Below are 26,797 nucleotides of genomic sequence, written 5' to 3' on the forward strand. Positions count from 1 at the left end.
TAAGTCGCCTTTTGAGGGTCCCCTTGCATAGACGTTTCAATCCTGGAAAGAAGGGAGGCAGAAGAAACGCAGGGCGGAAGAAAAGAAAGCGCTTTCACCCCTTTCAATTAGCCTGGGATTCAAAGACTAAAGTTAAATCCGGCCATAAAGTTTATTGCTTCAGACTCACAGGCGGGTGAGAACAGTTCCAGCGAAATAAAAAGAACGTGCAGGCCTGGCCCCGGGTGCGGGGGAGGGGATGCTGAGCTCCTCACCCCCCCCCCCGCCCCCGCGCCCGGACCCCCAGAAGGGGACCCAGGGTCCCCAGCGTCAAGTGGGTGGCAGTAGCCTGGGCTTGGCCTGGCAAGCCGGGGCCCAGCCTGGCAGTGCAAGCCCGCGCCTCGCCGGCCTCTGCCACCCTCACCAGCCGGCCTGAAACCTGGCCCCGAAGGCCGCCGCCTCAATTCAGCCCTGCCAAATGACCCCGGCCCGCGAAGACACATTGCCACCGCCCCGTAAGGAATCCCGCCAGGGTCCGCCGCCGCCCTGCCCCGGCCTTTCTTTGCAACCCGCAAGCGCAGCGCAGCCCTAGGCGCCCGCGGACGGCGCCCTGCTGTCTCCCAGCCCCCGCCCCAGGGCGCCACGACCCCCGAAGAGCAGGGACCTTCCAGGCCGGAGCTGGGGAGGGGGGAAGCGGAGAGTGCCAAGTCTCCACACACAGGCCCGTTCGCACACAAAAATCCTAGTTTGCACGCCGGCGGGAGCAGCGGAAGTCATTACCGTCCGCGGTGGTGCAGCGATTAAAGTTAGGCCTGGGAGGCGCGCGGCCACGGGCGCGGTGCCCCGCGCGGCCTGAGCAAAGCAGGAGTTGGCGCTCTCTCTCTTCGAATTTAGAGGCAGCCTCAGAGTTACTGCACCAGAGAGAGAGAGAGAGAGAGAGAGAGAGGAGGAAAAAAAAAAAAAGTTTTCAAGAGCACAAATAAACTCGAAAGCGCTCAGGAGGCGAGCTTACCTTAAGTGGAAGGGAGCCATTTTTCAGGGAGTTTTGAGAACTTGTGGTTTGGACACTTCTGGACCTAAAATTGACCACGTGAATGACCAGGCGGGCACACGTAGCCTGCAAAAGAGTCAAATGGAGTCCAGCGTCAGTGAGATTATATGTTATGTGGTATATAATGTTGGATGTCAACTCCCCAAAACCATAAAACTTGCTTTAATGGCCTCACGTGACGGTTTATAGCCAGTGAGCCGACCTGCCTGCGCTATGGATGATTTTACGATCTAATTCATAGACAAAACCCTATTCATTTGGCACCCAAATGTCATCTAGCCGGAACTGGGGCTTATAAAGTTTACTGTTTTATAACTTTTAAAAGGAAAGGCGGCATCAGTGTAAGCAGTCGGTAAAAGTGCAAATCTCTAGTGGCGCTTTAGCCGCTCTGAGGAGTTTCCCAATCGAGCTAGGATGGGGTAAGTACCTTCCATTTGTAGCAAATTAAACGTAGCGGAGTGAGGCGTGGGGCAGGGGCGCTGGGCTGGGTGCAGGGCCCAGGGTTGGGTGCCCAGCAGCTGGCAGAGCGGGGCCTCGGCAGTGGAGGCCCAGCACACAGCCTCAGGGCAGAGGCAGGCTCTGTGTGGGCCCCAGGGCGGCTAACAAAGCCAGGAGCTCTTCCTTGTCCTTTCTCTCTCTTCCTTCCTTTATTTTGTCCCCAGTAAGTGCACTTCCTTTCCTCAGAGGTGGGCAGGGTGGACTCAGGCTTTGGAACTGCCTACAGCTCTTCCACCCTCTGCCCGGAGGGACCGTTCTGGTGGGGCCAGAGGTAGGGAGGCGGCGGGTTGGGGTGCTGGTCTGAGGTCCCCAGGCACAGGCGGGCTGCTCAGGTGGCCTCAGACTCACCAGCTGCCAGGACTGGACAGACAGACAGAGAAGCAGAAAAAGTCGCTCGCTATTTGGCACAAATCAGACCAAGAGAACTTACAATAGAAAGTTTATTTTTTTTTTGTTTCCAGTCAGTATTTTTTTTTTCATTAAAAACAAATACCAAAAAAAAAAAAAAAAAAAAAAGCTGATCACAGTTTGCTTAACAGCCAGACTTGGACAATATTTGTAATTTTGTTCACAAAAACATACATCACTGAAGCTGCGCTTATAAGAGCCACTTCCAGAGTCCGTGCAAAGGGTCCTACAAGGCACGCAGGGACACACCGCTTGGAGTCACAGTTTCTGTCACAGTTACTAGCACTACACGTCGAACAAGTTAAGTTGTGTCTCATCAAGTCACCTCTATAACAGCAATAATTACACAAGGAATATAGGTAGTCTGAATAAAAATATCTTTAAACAGCTTGGAGCTATTGAGACAGGAACACTTGCACGCACATGCACAGTTAAACAACTTGAGTGCAACACACAACATTGGCACTAAACGAGGTCGAAGGGGGACTTTTTTGTGTGTTTTTTTCGCTTTTCTTTTTTGTTATAGTTACTTCAAGTAACACAGCTTGCTTCATATAAATAAGTTAAAACATCTATTTTTTTTTTTTCAAGACAAAGCCATTCAGGACAAAGAGGTGAAGAGAAAGCAGATCTACTTATACAGGCGCTATAAATGGCAATAAACAGGCTCATGATTAAAAGATGAATCAGGGCAACGAGAACAGGGCCTCTTCACAGAAGGAACACAAGGGAGTTTCCGAAAGTCACCTTAGTACTGACACTACGCGGGATCCGCTAATACTGCGCAGTACTCGCGAGGCGCAAAGACTCAGGGGCGGAAGGCGCCCCCCGCCGCCGCCATGCTCATGCTTTTCAGCTTATTATCTTTTTTCCACTTCATTCTCCGGTTTTGGAACCAGATTTTAATCTGTCTCTCGGAGAGGCAAAGAGCATGTGCTATCTCAATCCTCCTGCGGCGGGTCAGGTAGCGGTTGAAGTGGAACTCCTTCTCCAGCTCCAGCGTCTGGTAGCGCGTGTAGGCCGTCCGGGCCCTTTTGCCTTCCGGGCCGCCTATGTTGTCTGCAACAGAAAAGTCAGCGCTTTTTAGCCCTTGCCCTGCAGAGCCCGCCGGCCGCACCGGCCGCGCTCCCGGGCCCGAGGCTCAACAAGTCCTCCCTGCTCGCCTGCATTTCCTCCCCTCTTCCTTTCTAGAGACCAAACAATAAGATCTGGACTCTGGGCTGCAGCCGCGTCCCCGAGGACCGACCGGCTGGCCCTCGCCGCGCTCCTGCCCTCGGGCCTGGCCCCGGGCGCCCCGAGAGCCTGAGACGCAGCCCTGCCAGACCGCCCACCTCTGGGAAGCGCACCGCAGCGCGGTCCTTTGCGGCGCGCCCAGGTGGCCTTCGGGCCACCCTCCCTGGAAGTTGCAGCCTCCAGTTCCAGCTGCACGCGTGGGGCGCCTGCTTGCTTTTTTTTCCCCCTCCCCTTCTCTCTCTCTCTCTCTCTCTCTCTCTCTCTGGAGCTCCCCAAACTTCAGGCTCTCGCCGGCTCTCGCCTCGATTCTTCCCCCCTCCGCCCCAGCCCCTTTTCGGGGGCTCTCATTAGTAGGCTGTTTCCCCAGCGCAGTCGCCCTCCTCATAAATTATCCGCCGTGACAAGCCCGATTCACGGCCCCCATTGCATCCTCTGCCTCCCCGCAGCCTGCTCGGCTGGCCCGAGCCGGGGGCGCTTTCTGAGGCACTGGGGTGCCAGGCGGGTTCTTCTCCTTCCTCCCGCGCCCACCGTCTACACTGGCCCGGTTCACCCCGCCACTGGAGCGCGCGCAGGGCGCCGCGGAGGAGGAGGGCAGAAGGGAGGAAGAAGGCAGGGGAAGGAAGGAGAGCGAACGGCAGCGAGTGGGAGAGGCGAGACCAGGGGAAGAGACGCGGAGAGAAGGCGACAGGAGGAGAGAGGGGGACCGGGGGCCGCGCCCCCGCGGCCGCGCGGGGTTTAGAAAAAGGCTGGCTTTACCATGACTTATGTGCAGCTTGCGCATCCAGGGGTAGATCTGGGGCTGCGCGGGCGGCGCCGGGCTCGGCTCGCTCTGCGCGCTCGCCTGCTCGCTGCTGGCAGGGGCGTCCTCCTCGGTTCCGGACGCCGTGCCAACCCCCTCTCTGCTGCTGATGTGGGTGCTGCCGGCGTTGGCCGAGGCGCCGCTGGAGTTTCCCAGGGAGTTTTTCCCGCCGTGATGGCTGTCGCTGCCCGGCGAGGGGGCCACGGCGGAGCAGGGCAGCGGGTCGGGCGGAGGCGAGTGCGTGGACGCGGCCGGCTGGCTGTACCTGGGCTCGGCGGGCGCCGCGCTGGCGCCGGCCGCGTAGCTGCGGGCGCGCTCCCCGGAGCCAAAGTGGCCTGAGCCCGAGCGGCCGACGCTGAGATCCATGCCATTGTAGCCGTAGCCGTACCTGCCGGAGTGCATGCTCGCCGAGTCCCTGAATTGCTCGCTCACGGAACTATGATCTCCATAATTATGCAACTGGTAGTCCGGGCCATTTGGATAGCGACCGCAAAATGAGTTTACAAAATAAGAGCTCATTTGTTTTTTGATATGTGTGCTTGATTTGTGGCTCGCGGTCGTTTGTGCGTCTATAGCACCCTTGCACAATTTATGATGAATTATGGAAATGACTGGGACATGTACTTGGTTCCCTCCTACGTAGGCACCCAAATATGGGGTACGACTTCGAATCACGTGCTTTTGTTGTCCAGTCGTAAATCCTGCCTGATGACCTCTAGAGGTAAACTCGTGCACTAATGGGCGAATTGGGTGGAGGCGAGAGGGGTGGCGCGCGCGCCCCGGGCGCGTGCCCGCTGCCCGCCGCCGCCGTTCAGTCGGACTCGAGCGCCACCCGCTGGAGGCCGGGCGCATCGCTCCGCTTCCGACCCCGGGCCGCGAGGGCCGGGGTCGAATTGAGGTTACAGCCCATTATGGCAAAATTATTGCATTTCCCTCGCAGTTCCATTAGGATGTACCAATTGTGAGGCCGTCAGCTGCCGATCGCGCGCCCGGCGAGGATGCAGAGGACCGGGGTGGGGGGGGAGGTGGCGACTCGGGTTTTATTTACAGCAACTTTATTTCGCCCGCTCTGCAGCCCCTCGTATGTTTGTATCGAGGTTGGGGTCGGCTCTGCCCGTCCTGCCGGCAGCTCTGGATTTGGGAAAATGCAGATATCACCTTCTGGGAAGGGAGTGGGGGAGGCCATGTAGCCGATTGGAGAAATAAATCCTGCCCGCAGCAGCAGCTACAATTACGGCTCTGTTTTTTGAGAGCGCATGAGGGACAGGGTCCCTGCCGCTCTTAAATGACAGGCGTCTGTTAAAGATAGCTTTTGTGCAGTGTTTCTCCGAGGCGAGGTCAGATCCCACACGCTTCTGTAGCCGGGGTCGATTTTTCTTTCGTGTAAAAATGGTTTTCGTGTCATTCATTTGCTATTTGGTTTGTTCACGCATCCAGCCTGGAGAATCTTCAGAACGGGGTGCTCCTGTTCCTCGAGCCAGCCGGACCCCAGATCGAAGGGTTCTGGGCGCACCCAGCGGGCGGGCCCCGGGCTCCCTGAGGCCGCGGGGGCCAGTGAGGGGCTGGGGACGCCGTGGGCCGGGTTCCCGGGGTCTCGCTCAGATCTCCAGGGGCGAAAGGAGGGAGCTAATGGAAGCATTTCGTAGCAGCGCCTAGCATCTCCGTGATTATTTCCCCGGGCTCCGAAAGACGAAAGTAAACCACAAATGCAACCGCGAGGCCGGGGCGGTCTCCCCGCCCGAGGCCCGGCGCCGCGGGCGCCCCTGGCACGTTCGGAAGCCGGGACTCTCGCCGCCCCCATGGCTCTGGGCCCCCTGGTTGGGTCCTGGAAGCTGCTGTGGCGGCGCCGCCGGCGCTGTCGGAGGCGAGGCGCGGGAATCCAGAGCAGGGAGCCCGCGGGAGCCCGCGGGTTCCAGGGGCGGTGAGGGTCCACCCGCGCCCAGGTCGGCCGGCCTCCCCTGCGGCTGTTTCTCTCCCACTGACGGTTGCGCGCCGGCCCGAGGCTCGGCTCTGTCGGGGCCCCCTTTGTTCCTCGAGCTTCGGCCTGTCTGGGGGCGGCTTGAGAGGCCGCGACAGGGCTGGGGCCCTAGCCCGTGGGCCCCCCTCTTGCCAGGGCCTGCAGATGATTTGGCGATGCCCTTCAGAAGTTACTGGCGGACGAGACGATCGAGGCGGCGGCAACGCCCAGACACCAAATCCGGCTCTTCCCGGGGCTCTTTCCTCTCCAGCAACCTTGCATCTCCAGCTCGGGGAGCGCACGGGCGCTAGCACAGGAGTCGGGGACGACCTCGAGACGCGCCCCAGGACCCCGAAGCAAGCTTAGGCAGCCCTGAGGAGCGAGCCTCTCGTGTGTGTGTGTGTGTGTGTGCAGTGCGCCTCGCTCCACCGCCGACGCTGGCTGTAAGATGTTTTTGTTTGTTGTTGTGTTTTTTTTGTTTTGTTTTGTTTTTTTTGTAAGAAATAAATGCTCAGGCGCTTGCAAAGCTCGGGCTCTCCAGAAGCTGCTGAAGCCCCACGGATGGGAACAGGCGAGGAGAAAAGTTGGGGCGAAGGCAGGCAAGGGTAAGGGGGCCAAACCGAAGGAAGTCGCAGCGCTGGCCTGGTCCCTGCCCAGGCGTCTACTCGCCCGCCTTGGCCTCCGAGTCCTCCCCGCTGGGCTGGGTGGAATTGATGAGCTTATTTTCTTTCTTCCACTTCATGCGGCGGTTCTGGAACCAGATCTTGATCTGGCGCTCGGTGAGGCAGAGTGCGTTGGCGATCTCGATGCGGCGGCGGCGCGTCAGGTAGCGGTTGAAGTGGAACTCCTTCTCCAGCTCCAGCGTCTGGTAGCGCGTGTAGGTCTGGCGGCCTCGGCGCCCGTGGCTCCCGTACACAGCACCTGCAGGCAGCAATGGGCGGGCGCGGGGTGAGCGAGGGTCCGAGCGGCCGAAGCAGTGTGCCCCACGCCTCTGCCGGGGCCTCTGGGCTCCAAACCACCCGCCTCCACTGCACACTCTCCCTGCCTGTGGAGCCCAAACAGAGCTGGATGGGAGAATATTCCTTTATACAAGCGACATGTTTTCAACCCAAAACGACTTGGGGTGGGAAATTATTGATTTTTTAAAAATCTACCCCATAAGAAAACCATTATGAGGGAAGTAACAGAGTGGAGGTTCTTAATTTGGGACAGTCAAGTCTGTTTTGGTGGGGGTGTACTGGGGGGGGCATAGGTGAGTGTGGAGACCTAGAAGTGTGGACACAGCTCACCACTGGGCTCTATGAGGCTGCCACTGTGGCCGCCTGATGGGGCCTCAGGCATGGGGGAGGTGTAGTTAAATAGGGTCAGCTCTCTCAAATCTTTGCAAAGTCTCCCAAATTATATGACCCTTCTGAAAAGCACAGACCTCCTTGGGGGTTGGGGGGAGTCGGTTTTCAAGCAAAACGCTGTAAACTCACAAATCTGCCTTAAGCTGGGTCCTGTTCGCAGGGGAAGGGGATTCCCGGTGGAGTCTTGGGAAGCCAGGGGTGGCAGGATGGCAGTCGGGCTGCCTGGGGCCGCCTGGGGCCGTCTGGCAGTGTAGGACGGTGAAGTGGCTGTCCTGGTGCCTGCAGTGCCCATGGGTAGCATGGTCCTCCCAGGTTGGCCATGGGAGATCAGGCAGGGGCACAGAGGGAGAGAGAAGTTGGCCAAGAGTGGGTAGCTGAGCTGCCAGAGGAGGAGGGGAGGGAGAGAGAGGGGGAAATCCTGAGGGTGGGGATGTGGCCCTGCAGGGCGTGGAGAGACCCTGGGAGAGGCCAAAGGGGGCCCCTCGCTCTCTGTGGCTTTGCAGAGAGGGGCGTCACTGGTGGTGCCAGGCTGGAGGCCCTCCCAGCTTGGGCGCCTGAGCAGGGTGCTACCAGTTTCGGCACTGGGCAGGCACTCCCTGAGTCTCCAAGTTGCCCCTGGCCCAGGTCTCACCTGCCCTAGCAGTGAGCCCCACACACACACCTGCCCCTGAGTGTCACCTTACGTGGACACGGGCGCCCCGCCTTTCCTCTATTACGGCCTGATGGTCCCACGGGGGTAATGCTTTTTTTTCTTTTTAAAAACAATCTCTTTAAAAGCCAAAGAAACTTGGTTCGTTCTTTCCTCCTTCCTCTTGCTACCCCCACCGCCGCCACGATCTGTTCCTGCCTGCCTCCCCCCTGGCTCCCCAGTCCTGGCGAGGGCCGCAGGGCAACGCCTTACCCGCGCACGAGTTCATCCGCTGCATCCAGGGGTACACAGGGCTCGTGTACTTCCGGTCGGTGCCTTCGTCGTGGAGGGCTTTGCCCTGCACGCCGCTGCTGTCGGGTTTGTACTGCTGCTCGGGAGAAAAGTGCAGGTAGTCCCCCGGGCCCCTCTGCTTGCCACTGCCCGAGGGCGAGGCGCCACTGAGGTCCTTATCGGAATAGAAGCACGAGGCCCCGTACTCGTAGGACGCCCGGTTGCAGGCCAGGACGGAGTTGGACTGTTGGTAGAAACAGGGTGAAGTGTACGTCTTGTCCGGAAGGCTGGACGCCCCGTACGAGGCCGGGAAGGGCCTCAGCGCGTCATAGCCGGCCGGGTAGAGGGGCAGCTGGCCCAAGAAGGAGTCCTGGCCGCTGGGCAGGCTCCCGGGGAAAGTGGGATTCACAAAATAGGAACTCATTTGCGCGCCCCTCTGCAGGACTGTGATTTGTTGTGTATTAGTACATCTGGCTATAACTATTAGTAGTCATCGAACTGGTTTGTTTCTGGATGGCCGAACGCCAAAAGCGACAGCAGCAAATCGCACCAGCTGACGCGGCGGCGGCCAATGGGAGCGAGCGCCGGAGCCCGCTCCCCGGGGACCGCGGCGACCGAGGCAGCAAAGTTACAAACAGCCCCCAGCCCGCCCGCCCGCCCGCCCGGCAGATTAATGGGCGCGCACAGCCAGCCGGCCCGGCTCTCCTCCCGGACGCCGGCGGCGGGCACAGCCCGGGCACGCCAAGCAGCTCGGACCCCGGCGGGCGGGGCACCAGCGCCCCGGCCGCCAAACAGGCCCCGCTAGGCCTGCTCTCCCTTTTTTGTCTCCTTGGATTTTGCCGGTTTCCCCCCTCCAAACAGGAAACCTGACAACCCCCGCCAGGAGGGGCGGTGACAAGGACGGCCTGGCTCCCTGCCGGCCTGCCCTCCAGGCCTGGCCCTGCGCTCCCCTGCCCGTGGGTGCGCGTTCTTGAGCTGGAGACGGGGTATGAAGAAGCCAGGCCCCCACACCTTGCCCTGAGCTTCCGCAATCGGTGCACCCCCTTGTTCTATCCTCCCCCTCCACACCTTCACCCTCACCCCCCAAGACAAGGCCAAAGACAGGACCCGGCCACCACCCCTCCTCCCACGTAGTCCGGGCTGGCTGGAGTCCCCAGGGTTCCCTGGCAATAGCCGGTGCCTGCCTGGTCTCAACACAGCCCCATCAACTGGGTGCCACCGGTCAGTCTTTGAACGCACGGAGGTTCCAGAAACTGCTGGTTTCAACAAGAAAAGACTCACACAGAGGAAGCTGGCTGTGAGACCTGACTCCCAAACCAGCAGTGGGACCTGCTCCCCTCACCCGGTGCCCCAAGACTTGCCCTCACCGGCCACTGGAACCACCCAGAGCTGGGTGGTTCTGTGGGTCCTCACTCCAGAGGCTCAGGAGTGGCAGGGCCCTGGCCGAGGTGGGCACAGACAGCGGCCCTGCAAGGCCGCGGGATAATGGATGGGCTCCGTGTGCTGGGGTGCGCCCTCTTTCCTGTCCTTCCTGACATTTCTCTGGGGGCTCCTGCTGGCAGCTGCTCCAGAACAGGGACTCCAGAATGGGGGAATGGTCAGTTCTCAGACCCCAGAGACCCTGAAATGCTTCCCCTTGGCGTCCCAGGCCTGGCTGTCCCCAGACGGGACAGGAAAAGCCTGACCCGGACTGCTCTCTTGCCAGGGAGCTGTGCCTTCGAGATAGTGGGTTTTTCTAGCACACGGATCAATCTCGTTTTGTAAAATGTGATATCGGTCCAATGGCATTTTTACGACTGTGTGTTGGGCTCGTTAAAGCCCCATGAATTAGCTTTAAAATCCGTAATTCAGTGGAGGATGAAGAGCGACTGCGATTTGGCTGGATTCTGGAGGTTGTTTACAAGATCTGTAAACCCCTGGCCAGCGCAGGCTGATGCGTTTCAACACTTAGGGAGGAGACGGCAATTGGCAGGTCTCCCATAAGAATCTGCTAACGACTTCCTTAGTGTCTTCCCTGCTTTTCCATCCTCCCCCCACCCTGACCTGCTTTTCCCCAAAGGAAAACAACGGGGAAGGGCCTGGCCTGGGTGCCCAGAGCCACTAAGGGCACCCGCACCAGCAGCTGCACCTTGGGAAGCTTTGCATCTCGCCACAATGCACCCAGCCCAGGAAACTTTTTTCTTCACCTATAAAAAATAATCTCTCAGGAAAGGAGAGAATTTGGCCTTTCCCTTGCATTTCTTCAGGGAAGGGAGCAATCAATGAAAATGAAAACCCAAGTGTCAAAAAAATAAATAAAAGAGGGATTTTTTTAAGGAGAGCCTCGTTTGAAGAAAATCATGTTTGACTTATTGTTTTTTAAACAACATCAGATGACAGGGATTTCAAGCAGGTTATTATTGAAAATGATGACATCATTTTGGAGATGCTGACAAACGTTTACATTTATAATTCTCCCTCATTTCTCCACAGCCCTCACAGGGTTGGGGCTGGTTCGTTTGCTGTTATTATTTACTAGGTTCTGACCTGGATTCCCGATCTAATAATTGCTCCAGCCAATGAGAGAATTTGGTCTGCCAGCCAAGCGCCAGAAAACATTCTATTTCTGGCTTCTGTAGGCACCAAGATGAACAAATATATTAAATTGAAATCTGTATGTGTTAGCCAAGCTGATGCATATCACGTTGGCAGCTGACCAATTTATTTCTCCAGCCGCGCGCACACACACACACATATATATATATGACACGCGAGAGAACCGTCCCCGTTCAGGCAGGGACGGGAGCCCCACACCCTCCAGCCGGCGTCTCCGGGGGATGGCGACAATGGTCACCCCAGGACTCTCCCATCCAAGCCGCACAGAACGCCCACTTACCTTTGCGCTTTTCTCCGAGGGGGCAGGGTAGCGCGCGGGGCCTCACAGTCCGCCCTTGTCCTGAGCTGCCCACTGAGCCCCTCCACCTCGGCCGGCCTGGAGGGGTGGCCTGCAAGCCTGCATGGGGGCGGCCCGGAAGGCCCCCTCGATAGTCCAGGCCAGAGCCCAAAGCCTGTAGGTGCGGCCTCTGCCTGTCACAGGCCTTCATCTGCAGCCAGAGCCCGCCTTCCTTGCCATAGCCAATCCTCCTCAGGGCCAGCCAGGCCCGCAGGCCTCAGGACCACAAGTGGTCTCTCCGATTTCAGCATCGCACAGCCAGCGCGTTCCCCGACCCGGCGTGAGTCCCCAAGGCGCCTTGGGACGCTCAGTTTGGACAGAAGCAGCCGTGACGTGCCAGGCGGCCTGTGCAAACCAGTCTCCATGGTGCTGGTGTGGGGGTGGGGGGAGCCCCGAGTCCATTCCGCAGCCAGCTCCTGTCCTGAGTGGCCGAGGCGCAGAGATTTCCCGGCCAAACAGGTCCTGGGAGACCGTCCCCCAGGTCCCCGTTCGTCCCCCTCTTCCCTGCTTTCTGGGGAATCTGAGGGCCCCGTGCAGCGGTCGCGCCAGGCAGCAAGAGGCTGGCTGCGGCTGGCGCCGGTCCCGGCGACGACCACAGCGTGGCAGCAGCGAGCGTCCGGCTCAGTCGCCATAAATAACCTGTCCGCGGCAGCCGCAGGCAGGCAGCCCGCGGCCCCACCGTGCAAATGTGCCGCTGTATCTGCTCCGAGCGCACCCATGGCGCGGCGAGAGGTCCCAGACATCCACAGCCCCTTGTCGATTATATAACACATACAAAGATCACAAGATGGGGTAATAGCCGCAAAACAAAAAAACAAAGAACTCGAGCCCAGAACCGAGGGATTTTTTTTTTTTTTTTTGCTCGCAGTGCCGGGAGATCTGGGGGCAATCTCTGGCCCAATGCGCACCCAGGCCGAGCCACGGTGCGTGCCACTGCGCTACGCAAAGCCACTGCCACCTGCACCCTCTGTGCCTTCTCCCTGGCGGCTCCGCAAGCAGGCAGAGCCGGGGCACGGGTGCCAGTTCGCTGTGCCCAGGTGGGGATGGGGCGTCCCCCTGTGGCCCAGCCCTGGCTTGCGTCCTTCCTTCAATCTCAGCTGCGGGCCCCTGGCGCCGGTACTAGCGCGACAATGCCCTCCGCGCGGAAACTTCCCACCAAGTAGCACTCGATTAACCCCATCCTCTCCTCCAACACAGAATTCATCTTTGCGCCTGTGCCCTCTCCCAGCGCTCCAGACGCGTCTCTCAACAGAAAACCGGCCCGAAGGAAGTAAGCAAGCAGCGCAGAACTCTGGCTGGATTAGTAAGTGTCTGTCTGTCCCCCATTCTACCTTCCCGAACCGGTTCCCACGGAACAGAAGCCGCTCAGCTGGTGCTAACAAAACGCCCAAGCATTAACGCATTTTACCCTCATCTCGTCCCACCTTCCCAGGTCGGGAACTGTTGGGCACTTCAATCGAATCCATCAGACCGTGAATAATAACAATAATAAAAACCCAAACCCGAGAACCTGGCGGGGGACGCAGATGCGGGGGCCACTTCCTTTTTGGGCTTCCTGGGGTCGCTGGGGAATAGGGGATAGAGGCGCCCCAAGCGTTGCTGTCCCTTGCCAGGGCGCCCGTGCCACCGAGGGAAGGCAGGCGCTCCCTGCCAGGGTGAGCACGGGAGGGCAGAGGGAGGGAGTGGGGTGCGCGCGCGCGCGCTGCCGCGGGCGTGAACGGGTGCGCGCGGGCGAGGCGGCATATGCCCCCTTTGGAAGCCGCCCCCGGTGCCCTCTCACAGGGCCGCCGGCGCCAGCGGCCACCTTACCACCTTTGCTCGTGTCTCCTCCCCCCTTGTCTCACCTCAGACGGCGGCTTCCAGGAGCTCCGGCCCCTCTGACAGCTGTCGCTCGGGCAGCCCGGGAGACGAATTGTCCTTCCTGGTGCCAGAGGACGCAGGACATTAGCCAGGTTGCGAGCAGCGAAGCGGCCGCCGCGGCGCCGGGAACTGAGCGCGCCCCACCAGCAGCAGAAGCCGCCAGGCCTGGCCTGGCCGGGGCTTCCCCTCGCTCGCCATCGCCGGACAAAGCGCAACCGAGCCGGGCTGGAAGGCAGAGCTCCTCCGAAGCAGGCAGGACGGAGCGGAGCGAAAGAATGCGGCTCTATTCTCGCAAGGGAAATTATAAAAAAGTTCATGTTCACGGTTCCCATCCACATGACCGACAGCGGCCAATGGAAGGGCCGAACAACTCATAAAGTTGTATTGCAAAGTTGTAAATTTTCATAAACAACAACGGATTTATGACCCTTTCCCCATCACTACGAGGAGGCGGCTCTTACACCGGCGCCATCTTACCGCCGAGGCCGCCCCGAGTCGGGGCCGCAGGTTTTGCAGACCCCTTTGGGCCAGGTTTTTATGAAAAGAGCCCCAAAGCGCCGGCCCAAGCCACTCAGGAGAGTGGAAGGCAGGCCTTGGCGGGACAAACTCAGGATGCTCAGCCGGCCTCCCTCGCCTTTCCCCGCACCCAGACGCCCCCCGCAGAGGCTGCGCAGCCAGGGACTGCGGCCCCGGCCCCTCCCCGCACACCTCTGCTGCAGTGCTGGACCCTGGGGCGCCCCCGCCTCGCCTGAGGGCGGGGTAGAGGCTGCGGCAGACGCCCCGAATCCCACAACCTCGCCCAGGGCCAGGTTCAGGGCGCATGCGGAGTCTGCGACCAGCCGCTGGCTAATGCCCGTTTCCAAGCCCGCTCCGTAGCCTTAACCTTAGAGGAAAGGCTGGGTTTGGAATTTGCTTATTTTTTTTCTAGGAAGGTTCATGGAATGTAATGTACCTATCGAAAATTATGTTTTCAAGGGCTCTAGAAGATGATTGTGCACATAACAAAACCCTGACCAAATCCACCAGAAAGCCACATCTACAGTCATGGGGGGAGAGAAACACAGACACTCGGTTGAGGACAGAGACACGCAAACAGGGACACAGAAACATATGCACCCAATTATGGACGCGGAAATACACACAATAGTGGATGCAGAAATGTACACCCAGTTATGGAATTACGTAAAAATACAAACATGCACAGAACCAAGTAATATGTACAAAAATAGACAATACAATGTAACACACGCATGAAAGTGCCAGTTATGAACACACATACACACCCACACTCGGACCCCAGGACAGTCCCTGCCCGTTTTGCAGGCCCCTCTGGGGGCACACAGCCATGCTTGTCCCCCATCCAACCCCTCCTCCCACACCCCAGGTCCCTTTGGATAAAGCAGTATGGGTTTCTTTGTCACCAAGCATCTTTATTTTTCTGTTACATAAAACATGGTTAGCTGGGCTGGCAGATGTGCCGTCCCTGCTCCCCAGGCTGGGGCTGAAGGGGACACAGGGTAACACAGGAGATGAAGGGCACTGGGAAAGGCACGGGACCTCCCTGCCCACTACAGAGTTAGCTCAAGACAACACACCATGCTACAAAGTCACCCATAAACATATCCAGCCAGAGTCAAGACACTGCCTTACAAATGAGCTCCAAGACTATAGAAACGACAAAAAAAAAAAAAAAAGTTCAAATATACAGTATTTTCCATTGTAGGAAAAGTCAGGGTATACATAATTGAAATGGCTGAACAGGACACAGGGGCCCAGGGAGTGGATGGCCAGGCTGGGAGCAACTCCAGAGCCCTACTAGGCAGAGGCTAGCACAGGAATGCTCCCCTCCAGAGTGGGGGTGTTGGACCTGAACACTTGGGGGTGCCCAAGCCAGAGAAGGAAGGGTTCTGGGTTGCAGCACTTAGAATGCTTTGGAATAAATATATTATTTTTTTCAATTTAAATAGAAGCCAATGCCCTGGTCCCTGGCCCCCAGTGCCTTCTCCGTGACGCCTGAGGGACCCAAAGGGCTGCCTGCTGGAAGCAGTGGGAGCCTTAGGCCTGGGCGGGGCCCGTGCTAGGTAGCAGGCAAGCCAGCCAGCACTACATAGGTAGTTTGGGTGAGTAGGTAGTACAGAGAGAGTCAGGTTCTTGCGCATACGCATACGGGAGATGGTGCTGGGGGTCTGCCAGTGTTGGGACATGCTGGGCTTCCTGGAGGTGGAGGCCCACTGGGGCTGGGCCCATAGGTAGTCTGGGGAGGCCCCAAGAAGAGGCCTGTGCTAGGTAGTATTTTGGCTGTGCCAGTACCGAGTGGCTGGCCTGGGGTAGGGGGAAATTTGTCCGGGTCCTCCGAGGCAGAGGGAATCCCAAAGATGACCCAGTCTCCGTGCCGCTCAGTCCAGAAAAAGTGGGAACTTGAGTGGGTGATGGGGTGGATGGGGTGCGGTTTGGGGACTGGGGTTTTTTTTTTTTTTAAATCATTTTATTGTTTTCCCCCATTTTGTAAATAAAACCAGTGAGTCTCTTAAAGACGCTTTTCCGACTGTCCGCTACAGCCAGGGCCCCCGGCTGGGCCCTACTCCTCATTCTTCCTCCTCCTCCTCCTCTTCGTCTTCATCGTCGTCCTCGTCTTCAGCCTTGTCGGCGGCAGCTGCGGCGGCAGTAGCGGCGGCGGGCGCGGTGCCCTCGGGGGCTGCGGCGGCCGCCGGCCCCTCGTCCTTGTGCTCTTTCTTCCACTTCATGCGGCGGTTCTGGAACCAGATCTTGATCTGGCGCTCGGTGAGGCAGAGCGCGTGGGCGATCTCGATGCGCCGCCGCCGCGTCAGGTAGCGGTTGAAGTGGAACTCCTTCTCCAGCTCCAGCGTCTGGTAGCGCGTGTAGGTCTGGCGGCCCCGCTTCCTGTCGGGTCCTGAGACAGACACGTGGACACACGGACAGAGAAGCAGACGGGGACACGGACAGGACGGTGCATTAGCCAGGCCGCAGTCCCAGACCCGTAGCTTCCTCCCCGCCCACCCACGCACCCACCCACCCCCCTGGATCTCATCCCCAGGCTGGGCTGGGGGAGGAGGCCGGTGCAGGGGAAGACCCCAACTGCAGTGCCCAACGCGCAGGCAGCCCTGTAAAGCAGCAAAGGCGCGCAACCCCAACCTCACCACCGACCTTTCCAGCCCGCTACGCAGCCACAATGTGCCGCTGTCCCCTGACAAAGGGAAATCGCAAATGCAGAGTGTGGGCAAGTGGGAGACTCTCCCCGGCGGCCGGCGCCCCCATCCCCACACCCTCCCAAGGGCACACCACCCCTCTGTCCCTAGTCCCTCCTGGCCCTGTCTTGAAATGGCCCCTGGCACAGAGGCGGGTGAGGGGCCCTGCAGGGCTAGGCTCTCCGTGTTTTGGAAAAAGAAAAGCCAGGCAGAAAGGAAAAAAGAGAAAAGAGGGAGCGAGAGAGTGAAGGAAGGAAGGGAGGAAGGGAGAGAAGGAGAGAACAGCGAACAAAGTTAATGTTAAAATTCCAAGGCAAATGGAGTTAAATAAATTTACGAGGATCGAACCCATTAATTGGGTCATAAAAAGTTTTATGAGCCTCATTTACATACAATGCTATGGGCTCTCCACGCAATGGCGCCTCAGCCCTAATTAAAACCAGAAAGGCAGCGCTGCCCGGAGTCACCGGGCCGCCGGCTCGCGGCCGCCCGGCTCTGCTCTACCCAGCCCGGCACTCCGCGCTCCGAAGCGCGGCGCTCCCAGCTCCCGGCTCCCGGCCCGCCCGCCGGCCCGCCGACCCGCCTGGCAGCTGCGCCTACCTGAAGACCGCATCCAGGGGTAGATGCGGAAATTGGCCTCGGCCGGGCCGTGCAGCGCGCCCTCGTCCGCCTTGTCGCAGGCGCCTTTGGCGAGGTCCCCGCAGAGCCCCGGGATGTTTTGGTCGTAGGAGGCGCAGGGCAGGTTGCCGTAGGCGTCGGTGCCCAGGCCGTAGCCGGACGCGAAGGGGCTCTGGTACAGGGGGCTGTTGACATTGTACAAGCCCGGTACGGTCGAGGCGAAGGCACCGGCGCCCGCCCCGTAGCCGCTTCTCTGCGAGTTGGGCGCAAAGGAGCAAGAAGTCGGCTCGGCATTTTGGAACAGAGAAGCCCCCGCCGTATATTTGCTAAAAAGCGCGTTCACATAATACGAAGAACTCATAATTTTGACCTGTGATTTGTTGTCCGGCAGCTTTCAGTGTCGGTTTTACGAGGTAGCGTGATATATGATAACATTACACCCCCAGATTTACACCAAACCCCATTTTCTTTTGGACGGAGCTTGCCGCAGCACGTGACCGCCCACATGACCGCCTCCGCCAATCTCAGCAGCCCTCACAGGTGGTCTGGCTCCGCCGAGCCCGCGGCTGCCTAGAATGGAAGGAGAAGAGGCTCAAATATGCGGCCGACGAATCTGCCCGCGACCGGCAGGCCCGGCGCGCCCCGCGGAGAAGGACCTCGCAGCTCCGCGCGGGCGCCCGGAGGCCCTGCGGCCCGGATGCGGAGACTGCGCACGGCCGGACGCAGCCGGCTCCCTAGTGCGTGTCAGGGAACCCCGGACCCAGCTGGTGGCTCCCTCTCCGGTCTGCGGACCAGCCCCTGGAGGATGCCTGTGTCCCGCGCCCTCGCCTGCCCTGCGGTGGCCTAGTGTGCGGCTCTTGGCTGTGGGCCGGGCTCTTGGCCTGCGTCTGCCCCAGCCAGGTCCAGGGGGCGTCAGGCGGGACTTAGACCCCCGCCCGGTCGCGGCCGGCGCGGCGTCGCTTCCAGCTGCAAACTGGAACCATGTGGTTCGAATAAAGTCAACGTCTCCCAGCTTCCTTTCCTTAATCGGCGGCGCACTGTTTATCCGCCCTAAAGGAAGCAGTGAAATATTTATCTGTTAATGAGCCTCATTTGCCAACAGATTTATTAACGTGGGGTTCCCCCCCTCCTCCCGGACGCTGCGGCCCTGCAGGCTGCGTGCGTTCACTCCTGGACACCTGGCTGGCCTCCCGATAATGGCCAAGCCGAGCCCTTCTTTGTCCTCCCGCAAACTCCCGGTTTTCCCTGGCTCACGGGGAGCCAGGTCTCTCACCCACCACCCACCCTCGCATCTTGTAAAAACCTCAAGCCCCACACCTCTCCAAACCTTGCCGTGTGGTGCCCCGCAGCCATCACCGCAGCCACCCCTGAACCTCCACTTCGTGGGCTGGGTGTCTGGGAGCAATCTGGAGAGAAGAGAGGGGGCTGGGGAGTCCTAGTTCTTTTGGCTACTGCATCTTCCAGTGTGCAAACTCGCTGGGAGCTGAGAACACTGGTCTCCCTCCCTCCCTACCATCCAGGTCCCCAACTCATGGTGCCTACCTTTCCAGGCCTCCAGCCCTTGCCCAGCGTCGGCCCATAGGAAGCCCCCGCTGCCCACCGTTCCCTTGGAGGACGGTAGGGCAAATCGTTCCCCTAAACGCCTCATAAACTGCCCAGGCCGCGCTGGAAGCCGGGCCACCTTTTACTGCCCGGCTGGATTGCACACCATAAACCCGACCTCACAATGGAATTGCCCCGGAAATTCTTCTCTGAATTATAGAGTTTGGTTCTGGTGTACAAAGCCCTCCTCGTCCCATTCGCAGGGTCCAGGCCGTCCCCCGTTCACTGCACCCTCTCGGGGGTCCTGGGAGCACAAAAGGCGAAGGGGGTGTTCAGATCCGGGTGCAGGGGGCCTCAGCTCCTGCCCGGCAACCCGCCCGGGCTTGCTTGGGGAGGCAGGGCTGCCTGAGAGGGGGCAGGTGGGCTTGGGCTGTCTCCCACGAGCATGGGAGTGGGGGCGCAATATCCGGGGATGCCCTTTATGGTGGATCCGGCTGCTTCCACTCCTCAGATGGCGAAAGGAGTGGGTAAGATGGGAAGGGAGAAAAAAAAAAATCCACCAAATATATTCCAAATAAGTGTCGCCTTCCGGCAGGAAATAAAAACATGAAAAAGTTAAAGGAAGACGAAGCAAAGAAGCAGCAGCCCAGCAGATCAAAGAGGCGGAATTAGACGGCTTTAGACCAATAAATTGTTCTTCGGGTGACACACGGCAAGGCGCAAAAAGAAAAGCCCGGGCCCGCCGCCGCCGTCTGTCTAGACGCAGGCGACAGCGACGGCGTTCCGAGCAGAGCCCGCCCTAGGCGAGCTCCTACCCACCCCCCAGCCCGAGTGGGCCGCGATTTCGTGGGGCGCGGGAAGTAGCGCGCGTCCCCCTGCGAGTGAGGACTGGGCGCCTTGTCTCGGGCTTGTCCCCGGGCGGGTCTTGCCCGGCGCGCGTCCAAGCGATTGTGGCAGGACGCACTGTCCCTCCGCGCGGGCCAAACAGGATCCGGATGCTGCCCGCGAGGCCTCGGCCCTTCGGCGCCCACGTCGGCCAACTGGGCCGAGTCCCGCGGGCACCGAAACTTCCCTTTCGTTTCTCGGCTTCTCTCCGCCCCTCTGCCTTCCGTGGTCTGGTTGTAAAACGAAAAGGCACACAGTGTCAAGCTTTCGGGGACCCCCGTTTAATCGCGTGCCATTCCCCATTTATTTTTCGAAAACAGGCGGGAGCCCTGGGTTATGCGTGATAAGAACAGAAACGCTGGCTGGCGCGCAGCCCGGCGCAGGCACGTGTGGGCGGCTTTCCAAGCGGGCGACCGATTGCGGTTGGCACTTTGCACTGCGCTCCTAGGGCCGGCTTCCCAGCCCCCTGGCAGTGGGTTTTCCTTGCTGCCAGAGTCCCCAACCTTTAGATGCAGCTGAGCAGGTAAACCCGGCTCTCAGCCGCGAAGGGCGCCTGTCGGAGAGCCCGGCGGCCGGGGGTTTGCTTCTCCAGACTTGCTTCTACCTGGGGAACCGTGCCTAGCCTGGGCACGCTTGGGTTCTGGCCGGCGCCGGGTCTTGCGTGGGCGAAGGCCCCCATCTCCCAGGCAGCCTCCCAACCGGCCAAGGGCAAGCGAGGCCCTGCCGGGCAGTCCACCAGGCCTCGGAGGCCTGGGGCGTCCGGCACCTACCTGGGGCCTCCGAGGTCGGTGGAGGGGAGCGATGGCCACCGACCTGCGGCTTCGCCGTGTGCGTGTTGAGAACGCAAATCGAGCTTTCCGCTGTGCGCTCCCCGTTTATTTGCGGTTTTACAGCAAGTGGAGCTTGCTACGTGCGGCTTGAACCCCGCCATGGGCGACTCAGGGATGAGCTAGAAAATGCTAACAATCAGATGCTTACAGAAATTAAATGAAGTTGGGCACACACCAGCGTGTGTATTTAAACACGGAGAGAGGAGAGAGAGGAAAGAGAGGGAGAGAGTGGAGAGGAGCCACGTCAGCCAGAAGCCGCCCCCGGTTTTACTGCGCGTGCAGTTCGGAGATGCGGATCGTAAACGTTTTGTGGGCTTGGCAAAGACGATTACGACCCAAATAAACGCACGGTGCGGCGCGTTCACAAGGCTCGGGGTGCTCCGAAGCATTCTGTTGGTTTTGCGTTTCCTCCCGAAACCAAGGCACACCCGGGGCCGATCCTGGCCCCTGGGACCGGGGACAGGAAGCGCCCAGGATTGGGGTCTCCTCCCGGCAGGGCCTTTTGAGCGAGGGACCCCGGAGCAGCCTTGGCGCCTCTGCGGCCGAGGGGAGAGAGCACAGGAAAGGCGGGTTCCACGACGTGAGCGCCAACTCTGCAGCAAGGGTGTTCTCATAATTATTTTTACAAATCACATTTATTTGAGAATGACCAAAGTAGGTCCTGGGCTGTCTCCCGGGTTTCTCCATCTGGGCCAACTCCCGGCAGAGCTGCACCAATCTCCACGAATGGTTTTTATGCCCAGTTTTCACCGCTTAATTTCATCGTCATGTTCTCCAGCCGGCTGAATCCCGGGGTCCCGGCGCTGGCTCGCCAGGCCCTGCGCCTAACCCCGACCCCGCGCAGGCCTGCGGGGCTAGGGCCGCGGCGTGCGCCTCCGCGCGCCCTCTGCGGGGTCGTCCGCTCCGGAGGCTGTAGGCGTTTGTCCCCGCGTCTGCCGCCGGTCAGCTGAAGTGGGGGCGGTCCCCGCGCGCCTCGCCGTCCCAGGCCTGTGCCGAGCTGGCCGTGGACAGTGACCGTGGAGTCGTCCCTGTGCCAGGCGCTGCGACCCCGCAGCCGCCCGGACAGCCGCAGCCCCGCAGGGAGGGGGGGAGTTCTCGGGTGGCGCCCGGGAGGCGCGAGCGGTGCGGGTCACGCCAGACCCCGCTGCGTGCTTATTTCCCAGCGAGGCTTCCAGCCCAGCGTGAGCAGCACCGAAAATATGCGACTGCGGTTCACTGGAGCTGGGGCTCCCATTCTAGAGAAGCTCGCGTCAAGTCGACATCTTAGGAACTTCCCGGGGTGGCGGCCGCTGGAGATGGCGGCGAGGAAGCCTCTTGCGTGGAGCCACACTGCCATCTGCTGGCCGGACCTGGGCACTGCAGCCGCTGCCGGCCTGAACTTCGGCGGCGGAGGCCGACGCCCGCACCGCGCCGCGGCCACTCCTGGCCGAGGCGGGGCGAGGGCCCAGTGCTCCGGGGGCTCTGCGTGGAGCCCGGAACCTGCACTGCGGAGGGGGCGATGCCCATAAAAGAGAGCTGTTTCCGCAGCCCCTTTATCGGCGGCAGACGGGGGGCAAACAAATGAAAGAGCTTTGGTAGAATATCCTAATTGGGGCTGGACAGTTGTAAACTCATTAAAGGCCGAATTCCAGACGGTTCGCAGACCGGGCCTTTATGGCTCCCCTTACTGCCCACGCTTTGAAGTTCCTCGGGTCTGCGACAACAGAGGGCGTCCCAACCTGGCGGCGGGCTGGGGGGCGAGGGGGCGCCCCACCGCCCGCGCCCGGGCTCCCCCGAAAGCTCCAGAACGCCGCCGGCTTTGTGGAAGCCGCGAGGGGGAGGGCGACGCGCGGGCGGAGACGGGGTGGGGGCGAGGGCGACCACTCCGGCCACATCTGCAGGCCGCTGCGGCCTCTGAAGGGGCGTGCGTCCCCCCGCAGCCCTTTACACCCCATAAACCCTAACAGCCCTCATTTTCTTTTATGGCGCTTCGGGGCGCCGCGGCTGCCGCGAGCGGCCTTCCCCGGGCCGGGCCTTGTGCTGCATCCACGCTCGCTCTCTCGGCTGGGGATGGCAGAACCCGGCCGTGCGAGGGGCGCGGGGCGCCTGGGTCTCCCGCTTCTCGCTTGGGAGCCTGCTGGGGTGGCACCCTGGGCCCTGGGTGCTGCCGCCGCGCCCCAGACCGCGCATCCCCTGCCCGCGCAGGCCTTGAGCGTCTCCGTGGCCTGCGCTCGGGAACTCGCCGCGCCCCCAGGCCTCCCCGCCGTCCCGCAGGCCGGGGGCAGGCCCTGCGCTCGGCCTGGCCGCCGCCGGCTGTCCGGCTCGCTCCTCTGCTGGCTGGGCCCGCGAGGCCTGGCAGCGGCCGCTCCCGCAAAACTGGGGCTCCTTCCACCCCCCCCCCCCCGCAGCCCCGGCTCCGGCCCCCCACCCAGGCTCAAGGAGCAGACCCGCAAAAACAAAAGTAAACAAAAGCACCATAGGAAAGAATCCATATATTTTTATTTTGGCAAAAAGTTAAATATTTCAACACAACAGTTTGGTCAGTAGGCCTTGAGGTAACTATTGCAAACAGTGTGTGTTCAGCCCGATGGGGAACCGGGAGTCAGCCAAGACACACAGCCACCGTCACCCAACGGCGGTTCCATGTGTGTAGTTTATTCTCAATAAAATCAACTCCATAAAACAAGCATTGCTCCCACCCCACCCCACCCCCTCCCCCATTACAACGAAGCCCAAGCCGTAGGTAGGTAGGTAGTCGCTTCTGCACTCGGTACAGCCCCGCGCCTCCTGGCTGCTCGCCCCGGGCCAAGCCGAGGCGCGGTCTTCCTGCCGCTCCGGTTCTGTACTGGGCACCGAGAGGGGGCTGAGAGGGGGCCGCCTCCGGGGCCTGCAGCATTTCGGAAGCTGGGTGGGGGTCGGGGCGAGGGGAGAGGACACCAGGAAGCTGTGCAGGCTTGCATTTTTTTTTTTTTCTGCAACGTTTATTTCCCCGGAGACACGTACAGCGAGTGCACACCAGCGGACCCACGGCCTCTTACACAGAACACGGTCCCACGACAGAGCTACACCCTACGCAATGCCCCCTCCCTGCTAAACACCCTGAGTTCCAATCGAATGCCACCTAGCACAGGAGTTTGAGTCACAAAATGTAATCACCACACACACACACTCACGCACACACACCCACAAAAACGCAAACGAAACAAGAAACACAGTGTTCAAGTATCTGGGCAGAGAGCTCTGCCGCACAATGCAAATTAAATTAGCTACAGACTAAAAACTAAGCAGCCCGCCTCCAGTTGTGCGTTATAAAAAGGTAGTTTTTTTTTTCCTTTTGTTTTAAGTCAGGAACAGGTAGATTTCTTAAATATATACAAGCTAGCACACAGAGCCACAGCGCTAATGCCTCCCTTGTTTCTTCTTTCTTTTTTCTTTTCTTTTCTTTCTTTCTTTCTTTTTTTTTTTTTTTCCTCGTGTGTTTGGGTGTCTTACAGAAAATGGAAAGCTTACAATACCTCCTGCATCAAAAAGAACGGCCTAGGAGCCGGGGGAGAGCAGAGGCAGGGGTGGAGAGCCGCGTTGTGCGGGCTGGGACTGAGAGAGGGAGCCGCTGCCCCCTCTCCTCTCTCTCTCTCTCTCTCTAGTTCGCTCTTTCCCACGCGACCCCGCAGGGCGTCACTCGTCCTTCGCCCGGTCCTTGTTGATCTTCTTCATCTTCATCCTGCGGTTCTGGAACCAGATCTTGACCTGCCTCTCGGTGAGGTTGAGCAGCCGCGCCACCTCGTACCTGCGGTCCCGGGTGAGGTACATGTTGAACAGGAACTCCTTCTCCAGCTCCAGCGTCTGGTGCTTGGTGTAGGGGCAGCGCTTCTTCCGCGTGGAGCGCGCGTGCAGCCAGTTGGCCGCCGGGTTATCTGCGGGGCACAGAGACACTGCGTTGAGCGGGAGCAGCCGCACCGCGCGCGGGCCGGCATCCAGGGAGCCTGCGGGAGACGCGACGCCGCGGAGCCTGCTCGGGGAGGCAGCCGGTTCTGGGACGCTATGGTCCCCGGGGCGGCGCACGCACGGGCTGGCACTGACAATGGCGCACAGCAGCGAAACCTTGGCTCCCCTGCCCTCCGCGGCCCTGCGGCCCCCTCCCCGCTTCCACGCGCTGCACAGCGCGATCTGGAAACCCAGCTCCCCGCCAAGCACAAGGAAGCTACATTGCCCTGCGTCCGGGCACTGGCACTTGATTTTTCTCCTCTCTCTCTCTCTCCTTCCCAGCCTTCCCTTCTCTCTCCCCAAATTTATCTGACCTAGGGAGGCCTAGCTAGCCAGGCGGACCGCCGGGGCGCCTCCAGCGCCTTCGGACAGGTCTCCGGCCTATTGTGAATCATCAGGCCACCGGGGTCCCCGTGGCCTGGGCGCCCGCGGCCGCATCTTGGGCGGCATGGGCGCTGCCGCCGGCGCAAGGCATAGGGGGAGGCAGCCGCTCTGCCAGCGGCCGGGCTCGGGCTGCCCCGGCCGCCGCCGCCGCCGCCGCACGTGGACAGTCCTGCCGCGCACAAAAGACTCTCTCGATCGCGCTGCTTTCGAAGAACCGCCCCAAGGATCTCTCTGTCCCCGGCCCAGGCAGCCAAGGAGAGGGGCGGCCGGTCTTGGCTCGGCCCGAAGTTTCGCCCGCCCCGCCCCCCTCTCGCCGCAGTAGCCTTTTCCCCTCCCCCAAGGCCGGCGGACCAGCTGGCCACTTCGCCCTGGACTTGGGGCCCCCATCTCAGGAGTCCCAAACACCAACTTCTGCTGGCTCCAGCTCATAAGGCTCCCAGCGTGGACGAAGGCAGTCTCGAGGAAAAAAAAAAAAAGGCTGGCAGGCTGGCAGATCCGGGTGGCCGGCGTGGAGGCGGCGGCTGGTGCGGAGGGAGGAGGCACTTACTGGGGTCGATGGGGGGCTTGTCTCCGCCGCTCTCATTCTCAGCATTGTTTTCGGAGAAGGCGCCTTCGCTGGGCTGTTTTTCTCTATCAACTGGAGGAGAACCACAAGTATAGTCAGTCAGGGACAAATTGTGAGTGTCAAGCGTGGGACAGTCACCCCTTCTGGCCGACAGCGGTTCAGGTTTAATGCCGTAAGGCCGGCTGGAGGGCAAGCCCGCGAAGGAGAGCGCGCCGGGCGTGGGCTCCAGCCAGGAGCGCATGTACCTGCCGTCCGGTGCCGCCGCCGCCACGGGCGCCTGGGGGTGCACGTAGGGGTGGTGGTGGTGGTGGTGGTGGTACACGGCCGCAGGCACCGCGCTGGCGCCCGCCGCGTGCACCGGGCTCCACGAGGCGCCGAACACCGCCGCCTTGGACTGGAAGCTGCACGGGCTGAAGTCGGGGTGCTCGGTCAGCGCCGGGGCGGCCGCCTGCCGCGGGGGCTGGCCCAGGGCCCCCGGCGGCGCGTAGCGGCCGGCGCCCAGCTCGTCGGCGGCGTCCGCGCCCAGCAGGAGCGAGTCCACGTAGTAGTTGCCCAGGGCGCCGGTGGTGGCCATCGCCGTGCCCCGCGCCCGGCCGGCCCAACCCGACCCGCGGAAATTATGAAACTGCAGATTTCATGTAACAACTTGGTGGCACCAGGGGGGAAGTACAGTCACCTAATAAGTCGCCAGCGCCCGCGCCCCCATTGGCCGCGCGCGTCACGTGCCCGCCCGGCAGAACAATAACGCGTAAATCACTCCGCACGCTATTAATGGCCCGGTGTTTTGCAGTCATAATTTTTATAGCAAAAGCCATATGTTTTTATGCAAAGGGATCGCGCCGCTCCACGATCGGGTTTGTTTTAATTGTGGCCAACGAAGATTAAAAGATCAACCCTGGCTTTGTCTCTGTTTCCTCCCCTGCCCCCCAACCCCACCAGACACGCGCGCGCGCACACACACACACGGACACACACACACACACGCTTCTTAAGCGGACTATTTTATACCACAATTAATCACGCCATCAGGAAGGCGCGGGTCCCGAGTGCGGGTGCGGCCAGTGGAGCCCCTCACATAAAATTAGACAATAATTGAAGCCATAAAAAGCAGCCAAATCGCATTCTCGCTCTACTGTATTTAAATCTATATTTATGATATTTCATAAGGAGTTATTGTTTCCGAAGCCACACGGGCCGGTGGGAAGTCGGCGACGACCGACAGATTCCTTTGCCTCGCTCTGGCTCCCAGCTGTAAAAATTTATGAGGACTTGGAAAGGTTAAATTAGACTGTTGTGTTTGGTCGGCGCACTCCCTGTAAATAATCGCTGCGGTCCCCGGGACGTGGGAGTTTACCCTCGGCGGGCCCGGAAAAGTCAAATTCAACGCGGTATCGCTCCCAAATCGAGCCGCCGCCATCCCTGCCCCAGCGCACCGGGCAGGCACCGCCCGGCGAGGGCGCCCCGAGCCCGCCAGACTGGCCGGAGCCCCACACTCGCCCTGGTTCCTCCACAGCACGGGCCCCACCGAGGAGCTGGCGGCCGGAGAGCAGCCCGTTGGCCCCAAGGCGCAGAGGCTGGAGGGCCTGGGGGCGCGGCGCGCCCGGCCCCGGCCCGCATCCACACGCACATGCGTGTCTGGCTGGGCGACGGTGGAGAATCCGGTTTTCCGCGCCGGCGCCGAGGCCGCTGGCGACCTGGCTCCGTGCTCTGCTCTGCAGGCCCTCACGCTGAACTCCAAGCAAGCCTCGCCGCGCTCCCCGAAACCCAGCCCGAGCTGGGAAGAAAACACCAGGCCGCCTCGGTGGAAGGCGCGCTGGCC

General features: G+C 60.5%; 4 protein-coding genes across 7 annotated transcripts; all 4 read right to left on the reverse strand.

Moving 5' to 3' along the window:
• Positions 1-1,018: 1,018 nt before the first annotated feature.
• Positions 1,019-5,745, reverse strand: HOXA5 (homeobox A5). Of its 2 annotated transcripts, XR_009864628.1 has the most exons (3): positions 3,926-5,745; positions 2,684-2,995; positions 1,019-1,096 (listed from the first exon to the last, which is right to left on the reverse strand). XR_009864628.1 is itself a non-coding variant. In XM_062179268.1 (2 exons), exons 1-2 carry the CDS (start codon positions 4,818-4,820, stop codon positions 2,745-2,747), a joined length of 1,146 nt encoding a protein of 381 aa, XP_062035252.1. In that variant the 5' UTR covers positions 4,821-5,745; the 3' UTR covers positions 1,641-2,744. The 2 variants fall into 2 exon arrangements, 1 of the variants encoding a protein (XP_062035252.1); XM_062179268.1 differs by lacking the exon at positions 1,019-1,096 and having other exon boundaries at positions 1,641-2,995.
• A 174-nt stretch (positions 5,746-5,919) lies between these two features.
• HOXA6 (homeobox A6) lies at positions 5,920-8,815 on the reverse strand. Its single transcript, XM_062179271.1, has 2 exons — positions 8,176-8,815; positions 5,920-6,846 (listed from the first exon to the last, which is right to left on the reverse strand). Exons 1-2 carry the CDS (start codon positions 8,615-8,617, stop codon positions 6,587-6,589), a joined length of 702 nt encoding a protein of 233 aa, XP_062035255.1. The 5' UTR covers positions 8,618-8,815; the 3' UTR covers positions 5,920-6,586.
• Positions 8,816-14,399: 5,584 nt separating this feature from the next.
• On the reverse strand, positions 14,400-20,196 carry HOXA7 (homeobox A7). 3 transcript variants are annotated; one of them, XM_062179024.1, is made up of 4 exons: positions 20,007-20,196; positions 18,137-18,215; positions 16,792-17,379; positions 14,400-15,896 (listed from the first exon to the last, which is right to left on the reverse strand). In XM_062179024.1, exons 3-4 carry the CDS (start codon positions 17,168-17,170, stop codon positions 15,571-15,573), a joined length of 705 nt encoding a protein of 234 aa, XP_062035008.1. In that variant the 5' UTR covers positions 17,171-17,379; positions 18,137-18,215; positions 20,007-20,196; the 3' UTR covers positions 14,400-15,570. The 3 variants fall into 3 exon arrangements, with proteins under 3 accessions (XP_062035008.1, XP_062035007.1, XP_062035006.1); XM_062179023.1 differs by lacking the exon at positions 20,007-20,196 and adding an exon at positions 18,352-19,112; XM_062179022.1 differs by lacking the exon at positions 20,007-20,196 and having other exon boundaries at positions 18,137-19,112.
• A 3,299-nt stretch (positions 20,197-23,495) lies between these two features.
• HOXA9 (homeobox A9) lies at positions 23,496-26,424 on the reverse strand. Its single transcript, XM_062179270.1, has 2 exons — positions 24,961-26,424; positions 23,496-23,959 (listed from the first exon to the last, which is right to left on the reverse strand). The coding sequence occupies exons 1-2, from the start codon at positions 25,550-25,552 to the stop codon at positions 23,721-23,723; spliced, it is 831 nt and encodes a 276-aa protein (XP_062035254.1). The 5' UTR covers positions 25,553-26,424; the 3' UTR covers positions 23,496-23,720.
• Between the last annotated feature and the right edge of the window lie 373 nt (positions 26,425-26,797).

This window comes from Lepus europaeus, chromosome 20, assembly GCF_033115175.1.
Source record: "Lepus europaeus isolate LE1 chromosome 20, mLepTim1.pri, whole genome shotgun sequence".
NCBI lineage: Eukaryota > Metazoa > Chordata > Mammalia > Lagomorpha > Leporidae > Lepus > Lepus europaeus.

What these genes read in the sequence shown, in the direction of transcription:
- HOXA5 (XM_062179268.1), bottom strand. Translation starts at nt 4,820, where the DNA reads ATGCGCCCGGCCTCCAGCGGGTGGCGCTCGAGTCCGACTGAACGGCGG. An exon ending in CAAGCTGCACATAAGTCATG is followed by an intron (nt 2,996 to 3,925) that starts GTAAAGCCAGCC and finishes TTTCTGTTGCAG; the next exon opens with ACAACATAGGCGGCCCGGAA.
- HOXA6 (XM_062179271.1), bottom strand. Translation starts at nt 8,617, where the DNA reads ATGAGTTCCTATTTTGTGAATCCCACTTTCCCCGGGAGCCTGCCCAGC. An exon ending in GCGGATGAACTCGTGCGCGG is followed by an intron (nt 6,847 to 8,175) that starts GTAAGGCGTTGC and finishes TGCTGCCTGCAG; the next exon opens with GTGCTGTGTACGGGAGCCAC.
- HOXA7 (XM_062179024.1), bottom strand. Translation starts at nt 17,170, where the DNA reads ATGAGTTCTTCGTATTATGTGAACGCGCTTTTTAGCAAATATACGGCG. An exon ending in CCCCTGGATGCGGTCTTCAG is followed by an intron (nt 15,897 to 16,791) that starts GTAGGCGCAGCT and finishes TGTCTGTCTCAG; the next exon opens with GACCCGACAGGAAGCGGGGC.
- HOXA9 (XM_062179270.1), bottom strand. Translation starts at nt 25,552, where the DNA reads ATGGCCACCACCGGCGCCCTGGGCAACTACTACGTGGACTCGCTCCTG. An exon ending in CAAGCCCCCCATCGACCCCA is followed by an intron (nt 23,960 to 24,960) that starts GTAAGTGCCTCC and finishes TGTGCCCCGCAG; the next exon opens with ATAACCCGGCGGCCAACTGG.